This window comes from Pungitius pungitius, chromosome 12, assembly GCF_949316345.1.
Source record: "Pungitius pungitius chromosome 12, fPunPun2.1, whole genome shotgun sequence".
Taxonomy (NCBI): domain Eukaryota; kingdom Metazoa; phylum Chordata; class Actinopteri; order Perciformes; family Gasterosteidae; genus Pungitius; species Pungitius pungitius.
In genome coordinates, this window is record NC_084911.1 from 16831165 (window position 1) to 16857221 (window position 26057).

Here is a 26057-nt window from a genome sequence, read left to right on the forward strand (position 1 = left end):
AGTCCACAAGAACACTAGTCCAGTCCAGTCTTAACCATAAATTGCAAAAACATGCACTCTTTGCTTCCACCTTCTGGTGTAAACTGAGGTACCTTCTGTGTGCTAGTAAGATTTCATTTATATACACTACTAAAATGTTCTTACACTCACTATTGTCACGGTCACTACTGTAATTACTGGTATGAATACATGTGAAACGCTTGCTCATACTCATGTAAGAGCATACATACACATTTAAGACATTTATGCAAATGAACACTTGAACATGTATCTAAACTTTTTATATCTTTTATATATTTGTAATCGTATGCAAGTGATTCAGTTATGAATGTAGAGGTTTTCAACAATATATACACGACTTGTCTGTGCATGTCGAGTGTTTCAGATTCGTATAAATGTTTAACTTGTATTCATGTGAGCATTTCACGTCTCAGCAGTGAGTGGGAGAGTGTCTCATCATAGGTCTAAGCGAAGCCTAAGTGGTATCGACCTGGGATGTAGTCAATCCTCTCCGGCACCACGGGACTAAGTCATGTAAATGGGACAGCTTGCCCCGCAACAGAGAGGCGTAGTTGAGGTCCTCCGACAGGTTCCTGAGGAGTCCATAGGCCGCGAGATGAAGGGGTCGGCCACGTTGAACGGTTGGCTCTGCGTAGCCGAACTGCGAGGGGGTTCCAGGAGTGGATGATGGGATGCCAGCACGGCTACGGCTTCCTAGTAAGTAAAAATGAGCTGAAATCATTCCACCTTTCGTTTTTTTATTGGTAATTGGACCAAACAAGAGATTTTATGTCCTTCTTCTGTATGAAATAGGTTCAAATAGGTATTTCATTCACCTTCACTCAACGTCACTCCCACTGGGTGCGAGTTGTCCCCTGGCCGCTAGAGGTCGCCCTGCATGCGGGGACCGCTTCGTCGTGACAGCAGCTGTGTGGCCGCGGCGTCCTGTTGTTGTCTGCAGCGCACTCACGCTCACACGCGCAGAAGCACGTTGAGCCTGTTGGCCACGCCCCTGCCGCGCGAACAACGCATCACCTCCCCGCCGACCGGAGGGGACTCGTGTCTACCGGAGAGCTGCTGACGTCCAGCTTGTGCCAACCGGTGGAAGGAGAATATCGGTCAGTGATATCACCCCCCCCCCCCCCCCCCACCGCCACCGCCACCGTGTGTAGGTAGAGCCGCTCCCGAAAAGCCGGTAATGAATGGGAGATTGTGGGGAGTGGGAATCCGCCTCACGCACGACGACTCCGAAGGTTTCTACGGGGGGTTTTTCACGGAGGACGCACCGAGGGCTTGACAATAACCCGGCCGTGACTGACCCATTATCTTCCGGCCCGACGTGGTTCTCGTCCCCGCTGATATTTGAGGTGGAAACAAACGGCCAAGGTACGTCTGTTGTGTTTCCCGTGTGTGTTTGTGTGTCTCTGTGAATGTTGCCCCCCGCGCGCGCTTGTGTGAACGAGTGAAGAAGAGATCGATGAGGTAGTAAGATGGTTGGTGCGCGCGTGTGTGTGTGTGTGTGTGTGCGCGCGCGTGTTTGGTGGAATCGATTTGCACAGCCATAGCCAGGAAATCAATATTGTATATTATACAAATTACATATTCATGTTATGTGTGTATATATATATATATATATATATATATATATATATATATATATATATATATATATGTATATATATATATATGTACGTGTATATATAAAAACAAAAATGTGTGGTTGTATTAAGAAGAGGGCACAAACAAGGTAGAACATAACAGTAAAGTAACGGTATGCCTTTTTTAGCAGTGTGTGTATATTAATATATGCATGTGCGATTCCTCTCCGCCGGTCTCCCCCCTCTGAGACTCTGAGGCTGATTGGTGTTAACAGTTGTTTTGGCCAGAAAAAAAAAAAGAAATCCTTTGTGTAGGAATTGTAGGGATTATCTCTCACAATATTTGGCCCATCATGAAGCTGTCATTGTATTTCTAGAGTCTCTGGTATAATCCTCTCTGTCCGTCCATCTGTCCAAGCTACAGAACCGGGCCATGAAGAACAGATCTTCTCAACACTTTGCAGGTGTTTTGTTCAAATCGTGTCACTCCGACCAAAACGTTCTTTTTTTCACATTTAGTTCCCACCCCCACCCCCGCTGCCCCCCCCCCCCCGGCTTCCTTTCCTAGACGGTGGCGCTGCAGATGGGTGTAATCCCACGCCTAATCTGCCTAACCCCGTAGTCATAGTCTGAGTTCAACGCGGCTCGGATTTGAACCCGCCCCCCCCTCCAGTCATGAGGTTAATGAGATCACTCGCGCGGCACCGCTAGTGCTAATTAAAAGGATACAACGTGGAAGCGACGCCTTTATTGCGAACTGCTTCCCTCTCACACATTCTGCATTGGTTCTGACACTACGCGCTCACCTCCCTGAACCCGGGATTCATCTGTCTTTGGCTCCCTACGTGGGATCCAATTGACAAGAATCCAGAGTCGGCGGGCCATGGGTTCGCCACCCAGCGTTCCCGTGTGGGCAGTGCGTGAGTTAATGCACCTGTATAATGAACCTCTCGTAATGGGAATGTTCCCACGGTGGCAGGGATAATGGCATACCTTCTTTTCTCTCCATAATGACAATACAATAATAAAACATGTATTATCATGCAATACAACTAATTCGTTGATTTAAAAAAAATCCAGGGAGTTGCTATTGAACGTACACATTTTTCAAACGCAGGCTCTGTGCTACATTTCTATCATTATTTGGCTCCTCTTTCATCCTTTGTTGATCTCCGTATATTCTGCCTGAGTAAAAATGACTTTGATGGCGGCTCGTACTGGGGCGGCCTAAAGCTCCTCTGGTGCAGCTGTGTTGCCCTCCCCTCTCTCCGGTCCCCGGGTCGCTGTGGTGAGAAGGGTTTGCACCTCCCGGCGACCCGACGGTCACCTTTTGGACCATGTTCTCAGGTGGCTATGCAGCCGTGAGGGCTTTTAAAGATTTGCACGTGTTGAAACACTTGTCCCTCCAACCTGGTGTTGGTGTGCCAGTGTCCCACAGTGCGTGGGATTGTACCGTTAGCCAACGTGAAGCTAGCGTTAGCGCAGGAGCTGAAGAGGTTTCCAAATGCGGATAAAAGAAGAATTCATTTTTTTTATTTGAATGATGCGAATAACCAGGTTTTGTATAATAGGAAATAGCATTTTAAAGCACAGCATACAGTATGAAGTAGAGTAGTTGTGAGCTACAGTTAAAATTCTAGTAAACACCGGGGTCCTTTTAAAGTTGAATATAGAGAGAAATCAGCTTTCCTAAAAAATCCCTTTTTGTTAGAGTGTGTAGAACGAAATATAAAATGATTAATCCATCGAAACATTAGATTTAATCTTGTTGCAGTCACAGGGTGGGCCGTTTACCGAAGTCGTGACCCCACTAAGAAAGTGCCACGGGGCCCATGTGACCAGACGCTCCAACGCTGTGATTTCCCCTCGCACCCTCTCGAGGGGAGGGGGCGCCAGCGCGAGTCGGCCCTCAAAGCTTTGCACCTCTACAAAGGGAGTGCATCAAGTTTACAGAACGGACAAAGGGGGTCAGAGGTCAGCCAAATCAGCTGGTCCGTGTTGTTTGTCTCCTCCACGCCGCGCTCTCTTCCTTCCGCCCGTCCTTAGGTGGGGGGGGATAGGAGTCGAGAGAGAGTCCCGAGCACTTTGCAGGAAGTCAGCGTCGGCTTCGCTGGGGAAGAGAGATAAGAGTGTGTGTGTGTGTGTGTGTGTGTGTGTGTTTCACCGGGTGGATTCGGCCAAAAGCAAGGCCATCTGCACTCAGCTATTGTTAATAACAAACGGACGTACAGTCAAATAAGCGAGCCCGTGTGCCAGTGTGTGGGTTCAGTGTGTGTGTCAGTGTGTTCCTGAATAACCGGTGTGAAGGATCGGTCCTTTGTTAAGAGAAGAAGTGAGGTGTTGAGGAAGGCGCTGGGGGGGGGGGACAGCATCTCCCAGCATGCCTTGGATCCACGCGGGAAAGTTGCTGGGGAAAAGGGCGTGAGCTGTGCTGCCCACACACACACACACACACACACACACACACACACAGATAAGGTTAGGGTGGAACCGTTTGAATTGAATTTGCATGTTGTTCATGTCCGCTCCAGGTGCGACGCGCTTCCAAAGCCAGCAGGGCCGAGCATGTGTCCCATGTGATTAGGGGACGTCTCAGAGAAAGCCACCTTTCCTCACACTCCGTAAACATTGTAAACATGAGTTTATGGTCTAGATCAGTGATTCTCAACTGGTGGGTCGCAGGCCTTTGCATGGGAAAATAAAAATTAGAAAGAAGAAAAATCATCCTGTGATTTTATTTTGAAGGGACTTTTTTAATGCAGCGGAGTGTCGGTCCATGTTTTCAGCAGCGTGTGCCAGGTTGGGTCAAACCATTCTGAAATGGGGGAGACATTGGGTTTTTAGGATAATTTAACATCCTGAATATGAAATTCAGCTGAACTCAATTTTGAATAAATTTGAGGCGTTGAGAATGTTCCTCGATTTGGGTCGCGGCTTGTCATTAAGGGCTGATGGTGGGTCCCGGAGCCAGAACCAGTTGAGAACCACTGGTCTAGATGCTCACTGTGATGAGCGATGCCGTACCGGAGCCATATGCAGCATCTCAACGTCACTTCTCCACGTTGAGAACATGGTAACTCCTGTTTGCCAGAAACAAACCACGGCGACACCTGCAATCCAAAATGGCGACAGGGGAGAGCGCTGATCTGGAGGCTTCAGAGCCGCAGTCCGCAAACCAATGGGTGACGTGCCGATGACCACGTCCGGTTCCCGGGTTATATGATGCAGCTAGAACGAAAGCAGCTGCACGTTTGGGTCTCGCGTCTCGCTTACTTTCGAATATGCTTCCAACCTGGCTACCATACCTCAACTTTGTGGTCTGCTGGACCGATGCATGAACTATGTTTATGTTTTCAGTAGTATTAGTCAAACCTAATATCCTGTATCTTGTTTGGAATGAAAAAAAAGTTCGAGGCAGTCAGATGGAGCAGTAACTGGGGACAGATGGTGTGTGTGTGTGTGTGAGTGTCAGTGAAGGTCCTGTAAAGGCCACACTTACAGTATCTCCATGAATGAGCTCTCACCATGTCAGCGCTGAGTCATGTTTACTGGCTGCAGACTGCCATGAGTCACTTTATTACATCATTTCCAACATCCCTTTTTGTATGTGTAAGGATTTGTTTCCCACCTTTTTTTTTGCTCACACTGCAGATATTTTTGAGAATGTTTAAAAACAAAATAAAATAAAGACATGGACGTCTCTATTGATCTAGATACGCACTTTTGAACTGTTTTGGTTCAACAGACGGTAACATTCAAAAGCGTTCACTTACAAACGCATCGGCCAAACTTATTAAATGACTATGAAGTTCATCCTCATCTATTATACTATAAGTATTACAGGCAATTTATCTCACCATCTTTATAGAAAACGGCCTCAAAGCATTCAAACGTTGATTTAGGATTTGAAGGAGTCTGTTAAGAACAAAGCCTCGAGACCTCCTGAACAGCCCTAATACGGTTACTGAAATAAATCCTTTCCTGCTGAAAGTGTCCCACTTATGCAAGCTATGTTTGTCCGATAATTGTGTGAATGTCTCGTCTCAGACTGACAAATCGGCCCAAGTCCTCCTCAAACACCTGCTTCCTGGTTTTTGATCACCCTTTGACATTTTCTGTTGTCTTTAACAGCGACAAGACGATTATTTCACTTTACCCAGACAGCTTGAAGTGCTCAGTATTTTCCTTGATAGGTCCAGTGATTACAGCTACGCATTTAAATCTAAATGGAGGGCACTTGTTTTTCCTTTTTAAGAGATGATGGAAGTTCCTTATACGTGTTTTGGGGATTTTAATTATATTAACCGTGAATTTAAAAAAAAAAGAATCATTGCGCTCCTTGAGTCAGGGTTAGGGTTAGTATTGTGAGCGGCTGTACGCTCCCGTTTAACTTCCGCTTAGTTCATGTCCAATACAGTCTGTTAATGTACAAATGTCAGCCGTCTATTACGGAATCTTACAGACACAAACCACACTGATGACATGAAGAAGAGTTAAAGCCCCGTTATTATTGGACATGGCTACAATCCGAAGCCAAAGGTGTTTTGGGTGCTCGCTCCTTTAGCTTGACGCACGCTCCTGATCTTTAATCTAGAATCGATTGCTCTTCCTTAGTGTCCCGGATGTTGGTGTTGAATTTTTTGCGGTTGAAATTTTAGCAGTTTAATTTTTTGGAGTTGAACATTTTAACGTTGAAAAACATTCAGATACATAATTTCAATGCATAAATATTCAGTGCTAGAAATTCAATCACCTTTTTCTTTTAAAATCCGATGACACAAATTTAGTTCCATAGTGGGCGTGCATGTGCAGCGGTGTTATAAAGCAGCATAAAAAAGACACCCGAAATTAAAGTGGTAGTCATGAGGACAATGATCAATGTCAGTGTGATTTAGGGTGTAGCAGATAGTGGATTTAAGTATGCATTTTATATTCATAAAAATATAATGGGTTTTCATTGTTATGACAATATCATGAAATTAAATGGAAAATAGATGTAGTCTGGCCTAAGGCATCAGAACAGAGTCGAAAGGGAGACAGTAAATGGTTGTAAAGCATGCTGCAGTGACCACTGGTGGACAACAGAGGGGGACAGATGCAAGTCTTTACCCTCATTCATGTTTTTCTGCTCTTATTTACAATACTTTGTGTAATTTTTGAAAAAAATGTAGATTAAAATAAGATGCATACAATTATGATTGTTTTACACTTTTTCCCACACACACAATAGTTTCAGTAAATAAAGACATTATATTATAGCCTACATTAATAAGCGTATAAAATTACCCTGACCGTAACAATGTCGTAACTTTCCAAATTTACTGTGATGCCAAAGTCAAACTTTTGCCAACCCTGAACTCAAACCCTCCAACCAAATCTGAATCCTATGTTAACGTTAAACATGAGTTTTTTAAATTTATTTTTAACAGGGACCTTTAATAAAAACAAGAGTTAGCCATAAGCCTTTTTTTTAATCTGTAGTCCCGAGTGGCAGATGTTTCAAAATATACCTAAAAACCGAAGAAAAGAATCAATATAAAACGTGAGAATCAAACTGCTATAGATGGTCAAACATGAAAAGCGTGCAGAGTATGTGGACCACATGAATCGGTCAGACACAGCCCCACAACCACTGAACATGTATGCAGGTACACAAGGGTCAGCAGACCAATGAAGGGACGTTCAACACAGACAGAGGTGCATTTACATGCTAGTGCTGACAGAGCAGGTTTTAAATGAACCCCATGTTTGTATTTCTGGCCACTGGGATGGAGTTCCATAGTAGTCAAGCTTGTACTGAAAAGGCTGACTCTTGCTGCACCTCTTGTGAGCCCATATCCAGTTCTTCTTGAGATAACAGGAGACGTCGAGCCATGGATAATCTTGTACATGAGTCGATTGTTTGTAAAACAAGTGTGTTTTGTTTGTAGAATGACTGTAGGGTTGCTAGCCTGTGACCAGGTTGTTTGACAGTAGGAGACATGGGAAACAACTATACAAAGTCTTAGCAGCCTGTTGACATAGTTTTAGTTTTGTGTGAACCTGAAATTCGATAGACCTTTTTCCCCTGCGACTTGAATGATAAATCGGAATCAAAAAGTACTCGGAGATACTTGGAGTCGGCTACAACCCGTAGCTTCTCCCCAGATACAGAAACATCCGGCTCCTCACTAGCAGAGCTTGTACATTTGGTTTTTGTATACATTTAGTTGTAAACAGCATTGTTTTATCCATGTAGTCACATGAACCATGGAGTTAGTGAGACCATTTGCAACTAGTCCCATTGTGCTACCATGCAAGTAAATGACAGTGTCGTCTGCATACATTTAGTTTTTGGTCGAATCAAGTCCAAACCGTTCAAATATAGCACTACCCTAACCAGCTAATGTTAAACGTTACCACCATTATAACGTTTTGTGGCAATGAACGGGTGTGAGTGAAAGGATCGCACTCAGGGTACGCTTTGTTTCATCGCACAGAAACAGGTTCTTCCTCTTTGGAGGGACCGGTTCAGTAGGTCCAACCAGGCTGTGCGGCCCTGCGTCTCCTTACTGAGCCAGCTCCTACTCGCGTCTACACCCCCGTGCTGCTGGAGTGGTTGGTCCTTTATAGTGTGGCCAACCCTCATCAGCCTCACGAGCCACACCTGGGCCGCTCGTTGTCTCCAGAGGAGGGAGGGGGGTCATTTCCCCTTTTGGTCACCTGACCTCTTGCTAGTCGGTGCCCCGGACCTTGGTGCTGATCTCTGCTCCTGGACAGCCTCCTGAGGTGCTGTCCAGGGGGCTGCCACAGTTTCTACAAAGGTGTGTAGTTGTGTGTGTTCTCCCCGTGTGAATAACAAAAAAAGGAAGCCTTTGTGCTATTTTTATCTGCTATCTGCTTGCTTCTGTTTTTCTAATCACCTCTATGTGACCGAGCAGTGGCAAGAAAATATTAGTGACAGGCAGTACCCAATAATATCCCTCGCTTCTTATGGCGGGTGTGTTAAACATACTGTCCAACTGAAAGGGTTGTAGGATTAATCAAAAGGCTTAAAGTCATTGCGTTGAAGGTTTTTCTTTTAAGAGTATGATTTGACACAAAGATATTAAAGTGTGCATCCGATGGTTTTCAGACGGCACCCAGAAACAAAGCATACGTATGCAAATATCAGCAGCCACAGCGGTTCCTATTCTAGCACACATACTCAGTAATGCATTGCTTAGCAACGGCAGACGGTTGCCTAGTAACATTATCAGCCAGCGCGTTTGGTGTGTTCAAAAGTCACACCGTAGTAAAAGAAGAGGGGGGTGTGTGTGTGAGTGTGTGTGTGTGTGTGTGAATAATCCCACTGCCTGTAAGGAAAAGGGAAACTGTGCAGATTAAGCTATTTAAAAGCAGAATACTCGGTATGTATTTAAAACAAGCACGGTCATACAGACACAGTCACACTACCACACACATGTAGACTGTTCAAAATTATATAAGATTTACACATTGTGTGGCTTGAGAATTGCGTCAAGCGGATGTACGCATGTAATTGAAAAATAATTTGATCATTTTTCCAAATAAAATAGTCAAATGAAAAAGAATTTACTGCGGTTGGGTACCAAGCACAAATTTTCTATTTCCCCAGCCAGAATGGCCTGGTATTGATACTCGATAGCTTTTTATGGAAGGAACAGGATTATTGTCACAATTCTGCTTGCAGCCAATCGCAGCAAGCGTTCTGATCCAATGAGACACCGATACAGCCGGGATTGGCCGCCTGAACACTTGCATCTAGCTTCAAGAGCGCCAACAGAGCTATGAATACGATGGTCATTACTAATCAGCTGGAATGAAAACCATGACACGTTATCCCTCTGTCTCTCTCCCCAGGGTGTGCTAACAGGAGGTGTCTGGGACTTGCCGTGAGCAAATATGTTCCGAAACAGCCTGAAAATGTTGCTGGGAGGCAAAACCCGCAAGAATCCCAGTGGTGAGTACTTCATTAGTCATTGTATGTTAATCTGACGTCTAGATTTCTTCTGGTGGTTTCAAGGATTTCACAAGGCTGCATCTTTCAAATTCTCCTCGATTCCCCGTCTCTTTCACAGGCGGCGGGATAGAGTCGGAGGGGTCGGAGGTCAGGATGATGGAGGGATACAGCCGCTCGCTCCCTTCTTCTCCCCTCCTCAACCTTCGCCTGGTAAAAAGACCTGGTAGGACCATCTATCTTATCTGAGTCCATCAGTCATTCCCAGCAGACCAACAAGCCACTTATCACACAGGGGGGGGGAAACGGATGGGCCGTCAGTGTTCACTTCGGTGGAACAAACATGGCTGCCTGCCAGTGTCACACATGGATGAGTTAGGACAACGGGATCCGGTGGGAGGACGAAAGTTGCTCAGTTCGGGACGAGGCCTAAAATAAGTCACACCCTCCAGCAATCCTTCGCCCCCCCCCGCCCCGGCCCGCAGAGAAAGCACACTGCCGTTGTCTTTAAAGTCGCCTGCCAACTGCTCGCTGAAAAGTGAGAATTATCTGCTGACTCACGGCCGTCGCTTCCTCATTACAAAGGGAATATGGGGGCTGATCATGTGACCGTACATATATACACTCTTTTCGTGCTCATTTTTTGGTCGGTTTTGGTTTATTTTACAGAAGAGATTTAGCAGACCGATGGTTTGACAAAAGGTCCTTGTCTTTTCTAATGATGCTGGAAACCCTAAAAGAGCCGGTTTACCCCCCACCAAGCCGTGTCTAGCAAGGCACATGTCAGCTGAATTGCAGAAGCGATACAACCCCTGAGTTGCACTTAACATGTTCAAAGGATGCAGAAACAACACAATTCTGCTAGTTTATAAAACGTCTGACTTCACGCTCTTTCAGGTCTGCAGCAAGCAACTGTTAAAATGTGAGCATGTTTTCCGGGTTTGACAGGTGCTATGCTAACTTTGTAGCCGCTCCATCAACACTCCAAATAGCACATATGTATCTATCAAATCTAGGCATAGATAAGGCACTCCTGAAGACTGCCTGTGGGATATGCATGTTTATTTTAACGCGTAATATAAGTCGATTTTCCCTCTTTCCCAACTTGGAAAGGAAGGAAGGAGAGCCACGCTTAAATAGTTCCTTTTTGTCTCCCATTCTGTCGCACACACCACACACACACACACACACACACAGCTGTGACCTGTTAAACTGTGTCTGGCAGCAGAGGGGGGGCGCTCGACCTTTGACCCTGCATTCGGTCGTGCCTCCGTGCCTTAGTGAGAGAAAAAACACAGGAGTGTAACCCAAGCCTCCACCGGCCTCTCCTCCTCCTCCTCCTCCTCCTCCTCTTCCTCCTCCTCCCGGTTGATCTGACACTTCTCCTAAACATAACCATGTGGAGTCTCTCTCCGACCCCGAGCTAACTCATTTGAGTCGGTACGCCGTGCCCCCATACACACCCACACACATATGCTCTGATTTCAGTTTATTTCTCTTTGCCCCTTTACCTCTCCTCCATTTTGTCGTCTTTCTCCTGACTCCTGTCATGTATTCTTTGGGGTCCTGTCATGTATTCTTTGGGGAGCCAAAACACCGTCACTGCACATTTGGTGGAGTTGAGACCTGAATCTTTATTTTCTCTGACAAAGCCTTAGTCCTATTTCCCCAATATTCCTTCTCTTTTACCTTCTGGTTTTGGGCTGCATGCACGTGCATTCTCCCTACTGACCATCAGGTGGCGACTCCTCTGGAGGTCTGAGTGTATAGAGGTACATGAGAAAATGACACTACTCTCTGAATTTATTCCATCACTGAACCGTGAACACATTTTAGTTTATGGTGTCAAACTCCAGTTCCAAGTCTCGTTCAATACAGCATGATTGTCATGTCCATCTAGAGCCTAAACACACCAAACCTGGCTGTACCTGGCTCCGCCCCCTGGCTTTCCTCCTGGTTTTGGGCGACGACCAAAACTGTAGATCCGAGGCTTCACAACAGCAGTGTGCAGACCAAAGGGTTATATCCCGGTGACCATGGTTACACAATCAGTCAGTCGGCTGGAAAAATGTTCATTTCACAACTGCACCTCTCCTGCTTACTGCTCTCTACCTCTGTTGCTGCCCCCTCTCACTTGGACAGCAGTTAACCGCTAAATCTTTCTTCAATTTTTATCCGTAGCCCATGATTTACCATTCCCTTTGTCATTGAAAAAAAGACGTGAAAACATCTCCGATTGTGTTTCCAGAAATACTTTCATCCAGCAACATGGGGTTTAAATTCGATCCAACTCTTTTTTTCCACAACATTTTTCACATTTTCTGGGCTAAAGTGGATTATACCCTTCCATCGTCACTGTGATTTGTGGTCAGTTGTTCCTCTGTTCTTGGAGAACGAGTTCAATTGCAGCATTTCTCTGGTCTGCCGGGTCTTCGGCCATGTTTCCCCCCCCCCCCCCCCCCGTTAGAAAAAGAAGTCTAATCTGTCTTCCACAAACGCTCTGCGTGCTCCTCTACAACACATTACTCTCCCTGTTCTGCTCCTCCTGCAGTCTTTCCCCCTTCCCTCCTGTGTGTGTGTGTGTGTGTGGGGTTTCTTTCGGGTTGGAGGAGGGGAGCTTTTTGATTTGCCGTGCAGTCGGACGAGGGAGGTCGTCTTACAGACCAGATATGGAGGCTGAAAGAAAAAGTTTTCCCGACACTTGGAAACTTGACTTGTGGTGCTACTGATCAAAGGGGAGATGGACCGGGCAGGAGATCGACTCTTTCTGTGTCATGCTTGAGAAGCCGGCGGCGTTTTGGAGGAGGCTCTACCTGTGAATGAACTGCTTGGATGGCATTTTTTCTTTACCACAAAGGACAAGTAACCAGAGGATTACATTGTCAGGGTATGCTGTGTTTGAGCTGAGCAGCGTGTGGCGTGTGGTTCTACCCCTGAAAGTCACAGCATTGCTATGTTCTGACTGTCCGGCTCATTAGCAGCACTTATCCCGCAGACCTTCGTGCTGTTTGTTTTTTCTTCCTCCTCGTATCTCGTCAGTCATCTCTCCTTTGTGTGCTCCGGAGAAGGAGGAGCTCAGGACCAAAAACACCACATTGCCTTCTCTTATGAGCCTATAAGAGCCATTTTGATTTGTTGACTGCGTCCCCTCCATGGAGCCGCTCTGAGCCTATCAGGACCCCACCGCCAGCCAGCGATGGACTGCACGGCGGCGATCCTGAAGGCGTGCGCCCGCTGCAGGACCAAGTGGTGTCGGCATGAGCGGTCCTCCGTCCGTCGCCCCGGGAGACGGGCAGGGGGCTGCAGCTGCAGCGGCAATGTCGCCGCAGTGAGGGTCAGCGGGCGCGCCTCTTCCCTCCTGCAGCACATGCTGTTTAAGGCTTGCTGCTGTCTGTCCCACGAGGACGCCTCTGACCGATGCCCGGAACGGCTCGACCGTCCCAGTGGTGCACAGGGAGGAGGGAAACGTGAGGAGGAAGGTGAGAGTGAAGGACTCCCTCTCTCTTACTCTCTCTCTCTTTCGATGTTCTTGTTTCCACCAAGGTCAAACCCTCCAAAATTAGTGTTGGTATAGTAGAGTATACTAATGGTATTATTGTTATATATCCGGGAAATGTGGGTTGTTAGCATGGACATGTTGCACAATGTAATTACTCACAACCCATATTTCCATTAAAAAAGCTTTATGGAAATGGCAAGATTTTGCCAGCAACAGAGGCAATGTGTTGAATGCACTATGGAAGAATCCTTCATCGAAACATCCAACCCACCTGACCAAGATGCTGCCTCTGCTTTTTCCGCTTTGTCAGATATCGCCATAACTTCAACAACAGGCCCAAACGAAACAAATTCACGGAAACCTCCCTGTGTTGTTCTCGTGGATGCTTAGATGGCGACACTTTGTCAACTTCTCATTCCTCGAGCCGAAAAAACCCACAAAAGAACATTTCTGTTTTGCGTAAGTTGGCTTGAACTTTATTTGAAAGCCAAAAGAATGCTGCTGCTTTAGAATTCAATTCAATTCAATTCAATTCATTTTATTTTGTATAGCCCAAAATCGCAAATTACAAATTTGCCTCAGAGGGCTTTACAGTCTGTACACATGCAACATCCTCTGTCCCGAAACCCTCACATCGGCACAGGAAAAACTCCCCAAAATATGAAAAAAACCCTTCAATGGGGAAAAAAGGGAAGAAACCTTAGGGAGAACGTCAGAGGAGGGATCCCTCTCCCGGGATGGACAGACTGCAATGGATGTCATGTGTACAGAATCAACAATGTAAAAGATGTACAATACATTCAATTTCTCTAACTGAAATGATACAAGTAATTGCAAGTAGCAGAAGAGGTGTACGGCAGGACCACTGCAGGGACAACCTCCATCAGATCGAACCACCATCCACAGAGGCTTCTGTGGGGAGGGAGAGCAGAAAGATGTTGGTTTTTGATGACAGTAATATGAATCATATTTAAAGTAATGATGATGGCAGTAGCAGGTGTCAGCAGAGCCATGAGCCAGGAGTCAGAACCGGGGTCCGCACGAAACTATGATCCACGGAGACCTGCTAGGCGAGAAAGCACAAAAAACTCCCGGAAAGAAGCTTAATTAGTGATGTACATTAATAAAACATGGATGATTGTGGGAGGAGAGAGTGAGAGTGAGAGAGGGGCTCGGTGTGTCCTAAGAAGTCCCCCGGCAGTCTAAGCCTAGAGCAGCTTAACTAAGGGCTGGTCCAGGCTAACCTGAGCCAGCCCTAACTATAAGCAATATCAAAGAGGAACGTTTTAAGCTTTATCTTAAATGAACTGACCGAGTCTGCCCCCCGGACTGAAAGTGGAAGCTGGTTCCACAAAAGAGGAGCTTGATAACTGAAGGCTCTGGCCCCCATCCTACTTTTTAAAACTCTAGGAACCACAAGTAGCCCAGCATCTATGGAGCGTAGATGCCTTGTAGGACAATACGGTGTAACAAGCTCTTTAAGATAAGACGGTGCCTCACCAGCAAGTGCCTTGTAGGTGAGGAGAAGTACCTTAAATTCTATTCTTGATTTAACAGGAAGCCAGTGCAGAGAAGTTAATACAGGAGTTATATGATCCCATTTCTTAGTTCTTGTTAATACACGTGCTGCAGCATTCTGAATCAGCTGGAGAGGTTTAAGCGATTTACAAGAGCAGCCTGATAACAAAGAATTACAGTAATCCAGTCTAGAAGTAACAAATGCATGAACTAGTTTTTCTGCATCACTTTGAGACAGGAAGTTCCTGATTTTTGATATATTCCGTAGATGAAAAAAGGCAGTCCTTGAAGTCTTCTTTATATGAGAGTTGAAGGACATATCCTGGTCGAAGAGAACTCCAAGATTTCTGACGGTGCTGTTGGATACCAGAGCAATTCCATCCATAGAGACTGTATCACGTGACAGCTGACTTCGAAGGCGCTCTGGGCCTATCATGATAACTTCCGTTTTTTCCGAGTTTAACATCAGGAAGTTGCAGGTCATCCAGGTTTTGATGTCTCCAAGACAGTCCTGAAGTCTAACAAGTTGGTTGGTGTCTTCTGGCTTGATCGATAGATACAGTTGAGTATCGTCTGCATAACAATGGAAGTTTATGCGGTGTTTTCTGATAACGTCGCCCAAAGGAAGCATGTACAGGGTAAATAGAATCGGTCCAAGCACAGAACCTTGTGGGACTCCGTGACCAACATTCGTGGTCCTCGATGATTCACCGTTCACAAACACAAACTGGGATCGATCCGATAAATAAGATTTAAACCAGCTGAGTGCAGTTCCTTTGATGCCAATCAAGTGTTCCAGTCTCTGCAGCAGGATACGGTGATCGATGGTGTCAAATGCAGCACTGAGGTCCAGCAATACAAGAAAAGATACAAGTCCTTGGTCCGATGCAAGTAGAAGATCATTTGTAATTTTCACCAGTGCCGTTTCTGTGCTGTGATGCATTCGAAATCCTGACTGGAAATCCTCGAACAAAGCATTGTTTTGTAGAAAGTCACATAATTGATTCGCGACAGATTTCTCCAGGATCTTAGCGAGGAAGGGAAGATTAGAGATGGGTCTGTAGTTAGCCAACACCTCTGGAGCTAGGGTAGGTTTCTTCAGAAGAGGTTTAATTACAGCTACCTTGAAGGACTGTGGTACATGTCCTGTCAACAAAGACAGATTCATAATATCCAGTAGGGATGTGCTAATTAACGGAAAAACTTCCTTAAGCAGCTTAGTTGGAATCGGATCCAGGAGACAAGTGGAAGAGTTGGATTTCAAAATTGTAGAAGTCAGTTGATCAAGGTTGATGGAAGAGAAACCATCCAAGTAGGTATCAGGGCCCACGGCTGCGTCCAAGGATCCTACATCCGCGGACGGGTTGGCTCCGGTTGGGGGTAGTAGACCATCAATTTTCTCTTTGATAGTCAGAATCTTATTATTGAAGAAGTTCATAAAGTCATTACTACTGAGGTCCACAGGAATACACGGCTCGACAGCGCTGTGACTCTCTGTCAGTCTGGCTACAGTGCTGAAGAGAAACCTGGAGTTGTTTTTATTTTTCTCGATTAATGATGAGTAATAAGATGCTCTTGCGTTACGGAGAGCCTTCTTATATGTTTTAACGCTGTCTTGCCAAGTTAGCCTAGATCCTTCTGATTTGGTGGAACGCCATAACCGCTCAAGTTTCCGCACAGTTTGCTTTAGGTTCCGGGTTTGAGAGTTATACCAAGGCGCGAACTTCCTTCTTGTTGCCATTCTTCTTTTGAGGGGAGCAATACCGTCCAGCGCCATTCTCAAAGAGCCTGTGGCAGTATCGACAAGATGGTCGATTTGTGACGGACTGAAGTTTTCACACTTTAGAAGGGACCAAAGACTTAAAATGCTAAAAACAGCATGTCATGTCGGCGTGTCAAAGGATCATTTGACACCGTGGATGATGAAGTTAGATGTTAGCATGCCGATGAAAGACATATATAAGCAAGGAACAGTAATTAGCAAACATTATACTGCATACCTTTCTAATATATCCACATTCTACTACAACGCAAAACACCTTTTGTCCACATGCGCTAGCTTAATTTACAGAAGAACAGTGTTGTAAATGTCTGGTTTTGCCAAATTCCTCCACGCTTGTTGAGGAATTAAACTATTACGGCTAAATGGTGAACTACGCTAACAGCTAACTTGCTAACCAGCTAATCAAAACCGATCCTACCTGTTTATTATTAATTCGTTGCCACTGAGTTACTCCTCTGTGTCTAATTGCCAGATGGAGTTAAAAAGCCTCCATTTATTTGTGTGTAGCAAATAACATATGGACAGGCCCGTGGAGGATAGTTGTCGCAGACGTGTCCGTGTTGGGGCGGCTCTGCCGTGTCAAGCGAGTGCCTAAGCTAACTGCTGATCAAAATGTTACAAATCGTGTAAGCTAACTCATTATTAGCATGTTGTAATGGGTCTTGCTACAAATGAACATGGCACTTAGACAGCGTTCGGCAGACTAAATACGCAGCACCACGCCCTCCCGTCTGTCTCTAATGATAAGATCCGTTGTATTTGTAGTGACGGCGAGTCAAACATTGTAAACCTGCAGTACTTCCTTGGGGAGGCCGGGTGCCCTTCTTGTTCAAAAGTAGGGGAAACGCTGCATTTTGTCATTCTATTCGATGCAAAAGGGTGTCCCAACTTTGGACGGGTCCTGCATCTGCTTTTAGCAGATATTTGTGCATCCTCATGAACGACACGCTGCTGAACTCTTTTCCACGGAGCATTTTCTTGAAGGGCAGGATGAGTAGGATTTGTCCCTTGCGATATGCCTGCCTCGCTATATTCCATTACACCCAACCCACAAAAATCTGTCTGTTATTGTGTTATTAATAACCTACTTTGAACCCTACTTTCACGCTTTTTGACTTGACCCCCCCCCCCCTAAAGCTGCAATTGAAATGATACAGTATCTTTGTGTGTCACAGACAAAGACAATTTCTTTGTCACCTACCATTGTTTGATCTATCACGCCTTTACTCCTTTGGTGTGCTCCTTTGTGGTTATTTTTACTCTTCAGAGCTGAAAACAGCCAGAGAAAGATGCACCATTGTGGCTCCTACACTTAACACGAACTAGATTGTTCACCGTGTCTAAAAACCAATGTGTTGAGAAGTGCCAAACTAAAAAGCATACGTAAGGAGGAGACGTGATTATTGGGATAAAGGAAGAAAGGAGGGAGGGAACAACCAGAAGCTATAGTAGTTAAAAAGACTCAGCTCTCTCTATCACATCTTTCCATTTTATTTTTCTTTCTAAAAATGACTCACACACCCTGTTATTGGCTAACCACACACACACACACATGCACATGTGTGCGTGTGTGCACACATACAGCGTGCTGTTTTGTGTTTGGTTGGGGTTTTTTTTTATGTGTGTGTCTGTTTCTCTAGTATTTAGTCCTACAGTCAGCAATTTATAGCTCTAATTACAGGCCTTCAGAGAAAGAGACAGAGTATGAGCTTTCATGCTGTGGCGTCTTGTGTGTGTCTATTCTTGGTAAATCTGTCATAATAGTGAACATGTTAATATAGAGATCAATTACTGTTCCCCACAAAATCGTCCCTGTGGGATTTAGGTTCCTGCTTTTGTGTGTATTAAGATATTTTTACAATTTTCAGTCTCCTCTGATTGGGATCTAATCTCCTCGTGTGAGGAGGCAGGGACAGCGAAGTATGTACATATAAGCACACAGTACCAGTCAAAAGGACATACTTTGTCATTCAATAGAAAGTGTGTCCAAACCTCTGAGTGGCACTGTGTGTCGTTTTGGCAGAGCTCTGAGGCCTCCACTTTTTGGTTGGCTCCAGTAGTCCAGTCCTGTAGTTTCTGTCAGTGTGCTGCGTGGCTTCCTTTCTATCGGTACTTGGCTGCAAAGCTTTTTTGGGCCACAACGCATGGGCAAAGCAGATGTCAAAGGAGCGGCGCGCTTTGTCGGCACGATTGATGATACTATAAATATCTGCGCGATAACTTTGATGCCACATCTGGTTAACTTAGCTTAGCATAAAGACTGGAACCAATTTGGAGGTGATTACTTCAGGGGCTGGACTGGAGACCCTTCAAGGTCCAAAGCCGCGAGCCATTCTCATTCCATGTGGAGCTACAGACTTTATTACCACGAAGGAATACCGGCAATAAGCTCAGGCTTTTCGGGCAGCCGATCGCTGCTTCGTTTTAGCCTGCGACGTACACAAACGCATTTACTTTGCCAACCCCCACTGCAGAATAAATTCAATGCCTAAACCAATTCAGACTTCCTTCCAACAGACCTTAAATACAGACAATGGATCCTGGACAGTGTGACCAAATACTCAAGTAAACCCAGCAGTCTTCGTCCAGCTATGGACAGTATGAGCCAAATGTGATTTGAAAACTGAAATTCTGAATCGTGTACGGCGAGAAATGAAAAACACAATGAAAAAACAAGTTCCGCTCCTCCCACCAGGTGAGGACCAGGAATTAGGGCCCCCACCCTCAGTGGACGAGGCGGCCGATGCTCTGATGACCAGGCTGGGCTTCCTGCTGGGGGACAAGATAATCAGCGGAGAGCCGGGTTCCTCTTACCACGGCCAGGATGATGGACAGGTATTCAACTCGCACACTCACCTCAGGGTAGATGTTGTTTTTAATCCTACTCTACCTGTATGACAAATGATAACAGGAAAGGTTGGGTCCCCTGGAGAAAATTCCAATTTCCGATGTGAATTCAATCATATCACAATTTTTTGCGGTTGTATTGCTTATTGTAAGTGTTCCGTTCCACTTCACAAGTTGTACATATCATAAATATACCCAAATATTTTACTTATTATTATAATAATATTATATTATACATTACATGAGTAGATGTAAGTAGTTATTTGCATCACAAAGAGTCGGTACAGAAAGTTTCTTGCCAAACTTTCATCCGTACATTAGATTCCTGATATGAAAAATCTTCTCAAAATGACATTTTATTCTTCCGTTTCTCCGTCAAATTGAAATTTCAAAATGCTTTTCCACAGAGGATCTCTCCTTCCTCCAGCCTGGCTAGTAGCACCACCTCCCCTTGCTCTACACTGCAGCCTCCTGCTGGAGGGGAGGGCCACAACAACGACAAGCACGCCTCCTCCCTCCATGTCCCCGTCACCTCCCCCACCTCCACACTGGAGAGCAGAGACAGCGGCATCATAGGTGACACGCCGTAGCTACAGCGTCTTCAAAAGAAGAAACCCCTTGGATGCTAAATGATTCACTTTCTCTGTCTTCCCTCACTGTCCCTTCAGCCACGTTGACCAGCTGTACTGCTGAGTCGGCAGCAGAGCGGGACGAAAGCGGCAAGTATCCTGCCGACGGTTACCACGGCAGCAGCCTGAATCTCTGGCAGCAAGGGGGGCGGCCGGTGGTGGCCTCCAACTCCTCTTCCTGTATGGTAGCAGCAGGGAGCGTGAACGACGGCTTCCTGAACCAGGTGGAGGACATCATGGCCGCCTCCACTTACAGCCTCAACAAACTCCACCCAGACCGAGGACCGGGCTCCGCCCGCTCATCAGGCTCCACCCACTCCATCCCTCTGTACCTCATGCCCCGCCCTAATTCCGTTGCTGGTAAGATTTCAAATGCATGACGCGTAGGATTACTGAAAACGTGACATTCCCATTTAAATCAACGTAGCCGCTTGGTCAGAGTGGCGGCCATTATTATGTGTAATGTTGTCCTTGTGATCGCGGTAGAGGGAAAAATTCTGTATAGGCTAAAATAACTTTAGCATTAATAACTAAAACGAGCAGCACCAACGCTGGGTAAAGGGACTAAAAAATGTGTAAGGTTTAGATCAAAATAACCCATAGTGGTATTGGACTCCTTCCAGGCACACAATGACTGCAAAGAAACCCTTTTATACCCGTGTCTGATATTTCTTTGGGTGTGGTTTTGAGCCAGTAGCCAATCGCTGCAAGTGTTCTCTGATTCAATGTGATGTGTGATTGGGTTTGCCTGCATGCGGGTCTCAGCCCGGCTTGTGCTTCTAGCTAACGCCTAGCATTCAATCAGTAAAACCGGAGGACGGGAAGAGGATTCTGTTGTAATAAGTATCCGAATGACATGTCTTTAAGAATGGTGGCGGCAATAAGCTAGCAATAAGCCAGCAATAAGCTAGCAATAAGCCAGCAATAAGCTAGCAATAAGCCAGCAATAAGCTAGCAATAAGCTAGCCAGTGAGGCACACATGCAGCTTCTAATATTGCTATTAAATGAAGTACTCTATTGGTATGGGGATTACTATCGGTACTGGCTTTGTCATTTTTAAAAATGATACCGAGCAGTGTTTTGAAAAAAAAATTGACCTTTATGTAGTCTCTTTCCTTTTAGCCTTAGCAACACATCCAGCCAAGAGAAGGAATACACAGTATAGTTCAACATTTTCAAAAATACACTTCGGTGCTTCAGTCAAGGCTTGGTTAGCCCAGCTTAGCGTTAAGAACTAAGCAGGGGGAAACGGTAGGCTTTGTCCAAATGTATTTAATCGCCTACTAAAATCTCTGTAAATGGTAACTCTGAGTTGTTCATTTTTTGTGGGTTCTATTGTGTAGATACAAAACAATTAGGCTGTAAAACACAGTGCCTCAGTAACATGTTCTGCAGCTTGACTCTGTGTCTCATAAAAACAAAAAAGGAAGGAAATGACATGGATGACGTTTCTAAACCCCCCCCCCCCCCCTCCCTCCCCACACACACACATGCCACATGCACATAAATACACGCACATACCCACAGGATACAAAGCCTGCAATGACATTCTCTTTGGCTTTAGTGGATTATAACTGGATGAATTGGATCGGTTTTTGGGTAGGTGTCTGTCGGTCTTTGTTGGGAGTTGAGACAACTCAAAGTTAACAATATTCATGCATGTTTTGATTTCAAATCTAATCTATTCTTCTGTAGTGGAAATCACGACACAGCGTTCCTCTGACAATATCCTGCAAACTCTTCCCGTTCTTCCCTTCACGCACGATAGATAAGACAAGAAATACAACCTTTCCTTAACTTTTCTCTCACTTCGGGTTGAACCGGGCTAGCTCTTTCCCCTGGTTTCCAGTCCTTGTGCTAAGCTAACCACTCTTCCATTCTTCTTATATCTCTAACTTCCACCCAAATGCTGTTAAGCGTGTGCCTCAAAATTACAATTATTACTATAACTATTCAATTTATTTATTTTGTATATATAGCCCAAATGACAAATTTGCCTCAGAGGGCTTTAGATCCTCAGTCTCAGGACACTCGCATCAGCACAGGAAACCCCCCACAAAATTAAGAACCCTTCGATGGGGAAAATAGGGAAGACACCTTAGGGAGAACGGCAGAGGAAGGATCCCTCCACCGGGATGGAGAGACCACAATGGATGTCCTGTGTACTGAATGAGCAAAGATGTACAATACATTCAATTCCTATGAGAGTAATAATTAGAATACTGAGAGAAGTAAGCCACTGCTGGGACAACCATCATCAGATTTAACCACTACCAGATAGAACCACCATCAGATGAGAGCACCGTCGGATAGAACCACAGTCTGATAGAACCACAGTCGGATAGAACCACAGTCTGATAGAACCACAGTCTGATAGAACCACTGTCGGATAGAGCCACAGTCGAATATAACCACAGTTGGATAGAACCACTGTCGGATAGAACCACTGTCGGATAGAGCCACAGTCGGATAGAACCACTGTCGGATAGAGCCACAGTCGAATAGAACCACTGTCGGATAGAGCCACAGTCGGATAGAACCACTGTCGGATAGAGCCACAGTCGAATAGAACCACAGTCGGATAGAACCACCGTCGGATAGAGCCACGGTCGGATAGAACCACTGTCGGATAGAGCCACAGTCGAATAGAACCACAGTCGGATAGAACCACTGTCGGATAGAGCCACAGTCGAATAGAACCACAGTCGGATAGAACCACTGTCGGATAGAGCCACAGTCAAATAGAACCACTGTCTGATAGAACCACTGTCGAGTAGAACCACCGTCGGATAGAACCACAGTCGAATAGAACCACAGTCTGATAGAACCACAGTCGAATAGAACCACAGTTGGATAGAACCACTGTCGAATAGAACCACCGTCGGATAGAACCACAGTCGAATAGAACCACTGTCGGATAGAGCCACAGTCGAATAGAACCACTGTCGGATAGAACCACTGTCGAATAGAACCACAGTCGAATAGAACCACAGTCGAATAGAACCACAGTCTGATAGAACCACTGTCGAATAGAACCACCGTCGAATAGAACCACCGTCGGATAGAACCACAGTCGAATAGAACCACAGTTGAATAGAACCACTGTCTGATAGAACCACTGTCGAATAGAACCACTGTCGGATAGAACCACTGTCGAATAGAACCACAGTCGGATAGAACCACAGTCGGATAGAACCACAGTCGGATAGAACCACAGTCGAATAGAACCACAGTTGGATAGAACCACAGTCGGATAGAACCACAGTCGAATAGAACCACAGTCGGATAGAACCACAGTCGGATAGAACCACAGTCGGATAGAACCACAGTCGGATAGAACCACTGTCGAATAGAACCACAGTCGGATAGAACCACTGTCGAATAGAACCACAGTCGGATAGAACCACTGTCGAATAGAACCACTGTCGAATAGAACCACCCTCAAATAGAACCACTGTCGAATAGAACCACCCTCGAATAGAACCACAGTCGGATAGAACCACAGTCGGATAGAACCACAGTCGAATAGAACCACAGTCGAATAGAACCACAGTCGGATAGAACCACTGTCGAATAGAACCACAGTCGGATAGAACCACTGTCGAATAGAACCACAGTCGAATAGAACCACAGTCGGATAGAACCACCCTCAAATAGAACCACAGTCGAATAGAACCACAGTCGGATAGAACCACAGTCGGATAGAACCACTGTCGAATAGAACCACAGTCGGATAGAACCACAGTCGAATAGAACCACAGTCGAATAGAACCACAGTCGGATAGAACCACCGTCGAATAGAACCACCGTCGAATAGAACCACAGTCGGATAGAACCACAGTCGGATAGAACCACTGTCGAATAGAACCACTGTCGGATAGAACCACTTTCGGATGAAACACCATCCACAGAAACCTGTGGGGAGGGAACGCACAGAGACTTCAGGAAAGAAGCAACGTCGGTAATGTTGGTTTATGATGACAGTAATGGTAATGTTTTAAATATTTATAATGATAGTGATAGCAGCATCGGTTGTCAGCAGGGCCAGAAATAACCACGATCCATGGAAACCTTTTGAGGCGAGAAAGCACAAAAACTCTGGGGAAGAAGCTGAATTAGTAATGCGCATTAATGAGAAGGTGAACCAACTTGGTTCATTTCATATTATTTTTAAACCCTATTTTTTATCAGAACTGGCATCAATATCTGAATATCCTGTACCTGTACTGCTCTGTTAGTTAGAATTATTATCTCCGCCAACCCTAAGCTGTGTGTTTGGTGTTGTTTGTCCTAGGCTAATCTCAAATACTACTGAACCCATTAGCCTATACTTTAATTTGTGCTCATTTATGACTGTACCCTCCGAGAGCTCTTGTGTTTGCGGTAATTAACACTTAATGAAAAACATTTTATGTTCAACTACCTCAACCGCTTTTTTAAAAAGCATGTTAAACTTAAAAAATCAGAATTAACTAATGTATTTCATATAATAGAACAAAGCGTTGGAATCTCTTGTGAGTTAACTGGGCACCTTATTTCTGACATCTAACCCAAAACTCTCTCAGGTGGAGGCCTACAGACGATAAGACGAGACAGCCAGAAGTGAAAAACTGCTGACTCACTTCTGGGTTTCCTGTGCAGCTATCGCTCCATACATTTTTGCCAACACGTCTCTCTCAAAGCAACAGAAGTTACGGCCTCTTTGCCGAGTCATCATTAATAACGTTAGCTAGCTAGCTAGCAAAGAAGGTAACGTTGCGTTAAGAAATACAGAGCTGCCAAAAGACGATTTCACTGACTTCTCTTTTCTAGTTTCATTACTAGGGTCCCGACAGCAAACTTATTTCTTTATTTCAATTTGGGAAAGCAAGCATCGCCAATAAACCGTTTTTAGTCATTTTCACTACTCGCGGCTCAGAACATTACTCATAGGTGCAACCCAAGTGCACGATCACGTCTTTACAATGTGCAAACTTCCACTCCCCATAAACAGCCCAGGAACCATATTTTTACGTTGTGTCATTGGATGTTTCACACCAAAATCCCTCTTATATGAGCTGTAACAACCTTCACCCCTTACTTTTTTATGTACTGTAGCTTGGACATTTTATCAAAAGTCAAGGTGTCGATTTTTTTTTTGAACGGGTTATTCACCATTTCTTTATGCAGAAAACAAAGTCTCTCCAACCTTCTCTCACTCCAGCCACCAGTTCTGCCCACCTGGAAGATCTAGCGTATCTGGATGAGCAGCAGAGACACATCCCTTCAAGAACGTCCCTCAGAATGCCACGGCAGAATTCTGGGGGTCGTGGTCAACAGGATCACAGAGGTACAACGCACTCGAGCGTACATGTAGAAAAAGACCAGCCATGCTATTTGCAAGCAGTATTACAATCGTCCTGCGTGCTCCTTCTCCCGCAGTGTGTTTCACCCCCTCCCTCAACCTGAAGCCCCTCCACTTTGAGGTTCCGGGTCTCTCTTCTGATTGGCTGTTCACCGGCAGGGAATGGCTCTTCCAAGAAGTGGACGCCTGTCTTCGAAGTGGCGACCCGGCGACTAGTCGGGGCGTGGTGATCGTCGGCAACATGGGCTTCGGCAAAACGGCCATTGTCGCCCGGCTGGTGGCGCTCAGTTGTCACGGAAACCGCATGTTGCCAACCGCCGCCGGCAACCTGAGCTCGGCTAAATGTAAGCAGAGGTTAAATATCAACATATGTAAAAATATGTGTTAAAATCAGGTTACCTGTAATAAACAAGGATGTTATTATGTATTATATCAACTCGTCCTAATGATAAATGTCAGTTCGGTTGAAGTTTGAAGATCTTATCAATTCTGGAAACGTACCCAACTCATACTACCATCTTTTCGAAATACACACAAAATACAATATTTACACTAGGTGGATTAAAGAGAATCATAAATTATCATGAATATTAATGTTACATTACAGTATCAATATGTTTTACCAAGATGATCCATCTTAAGGATTCCATTGGTATAAAGCTTGTATTTCCATTGTTTTAAGCCTTACTTTTAAGGCTTAACTAATTGACTTTCAACCACAACAATTAATTTTGGCGCTGCTGATGGAAATTAGCCTGAAACTTAATCAGGTACTTTTTTCAAAAGTTTGTTATATGTACAAGTAAAATAGCAACGTGTCATTCCTATGAACGTGGGACATGGTTTTAAAAACACGCCTTTTGTGGCTACAATTTTAAATG

At 45.1% G+C, this 26057-nt stretch overlaps 1 protein-coding gene across 3 annotated transcripts in view; it reads left to right on the top strand.

Annotated features, from left to right (window-relative positions):
• Window positions 1-1156: 1156 nt before the first annotated feature.
• Window positions 1157-26057, top strand: part of LOC119220241 (protein TANC2-like) — a 36998-nt gene continuing 12097 nt past the window's right edge. The window contains exons 1-8 of one of the 3 annotated variants that reach the window (XM_037476087.2): window positions 1157-1386; window positions 9459-9558; window positions 9677-9781; window positions 19051-19190; window positions 19610-19778; window positions 19871-20191; window positions 25036-25161; window positions 25254-25520. In XM_037476087.2, the coding sequence (XP_037331984.2) occupies window positions 9501-9558; window positions 9677-9781; window positions 19051-19190; window positions 19610-19778; window positions 19871-20191; window positions 25036-25161; window positions 25254-25520 (1186 nt within the window). In that variant the 5' untranslated portion in view covers window positions 1157-1386; window positions 9459-9500. Of the gene's footprint in view, window positions 1387-9458; window positions 9559-9676; window positions 9782-12176; window positions 13035-19050; window positions 19191-19609; window positions 19779-19870; window positions 20192-25035; window positions 25162-25253; window positions 25521-26057 lie in introns of those variants that run through there. The other 2 variants (XM_037476089.2, XM_037476086.2) reach the window with 2 other exon arrangements.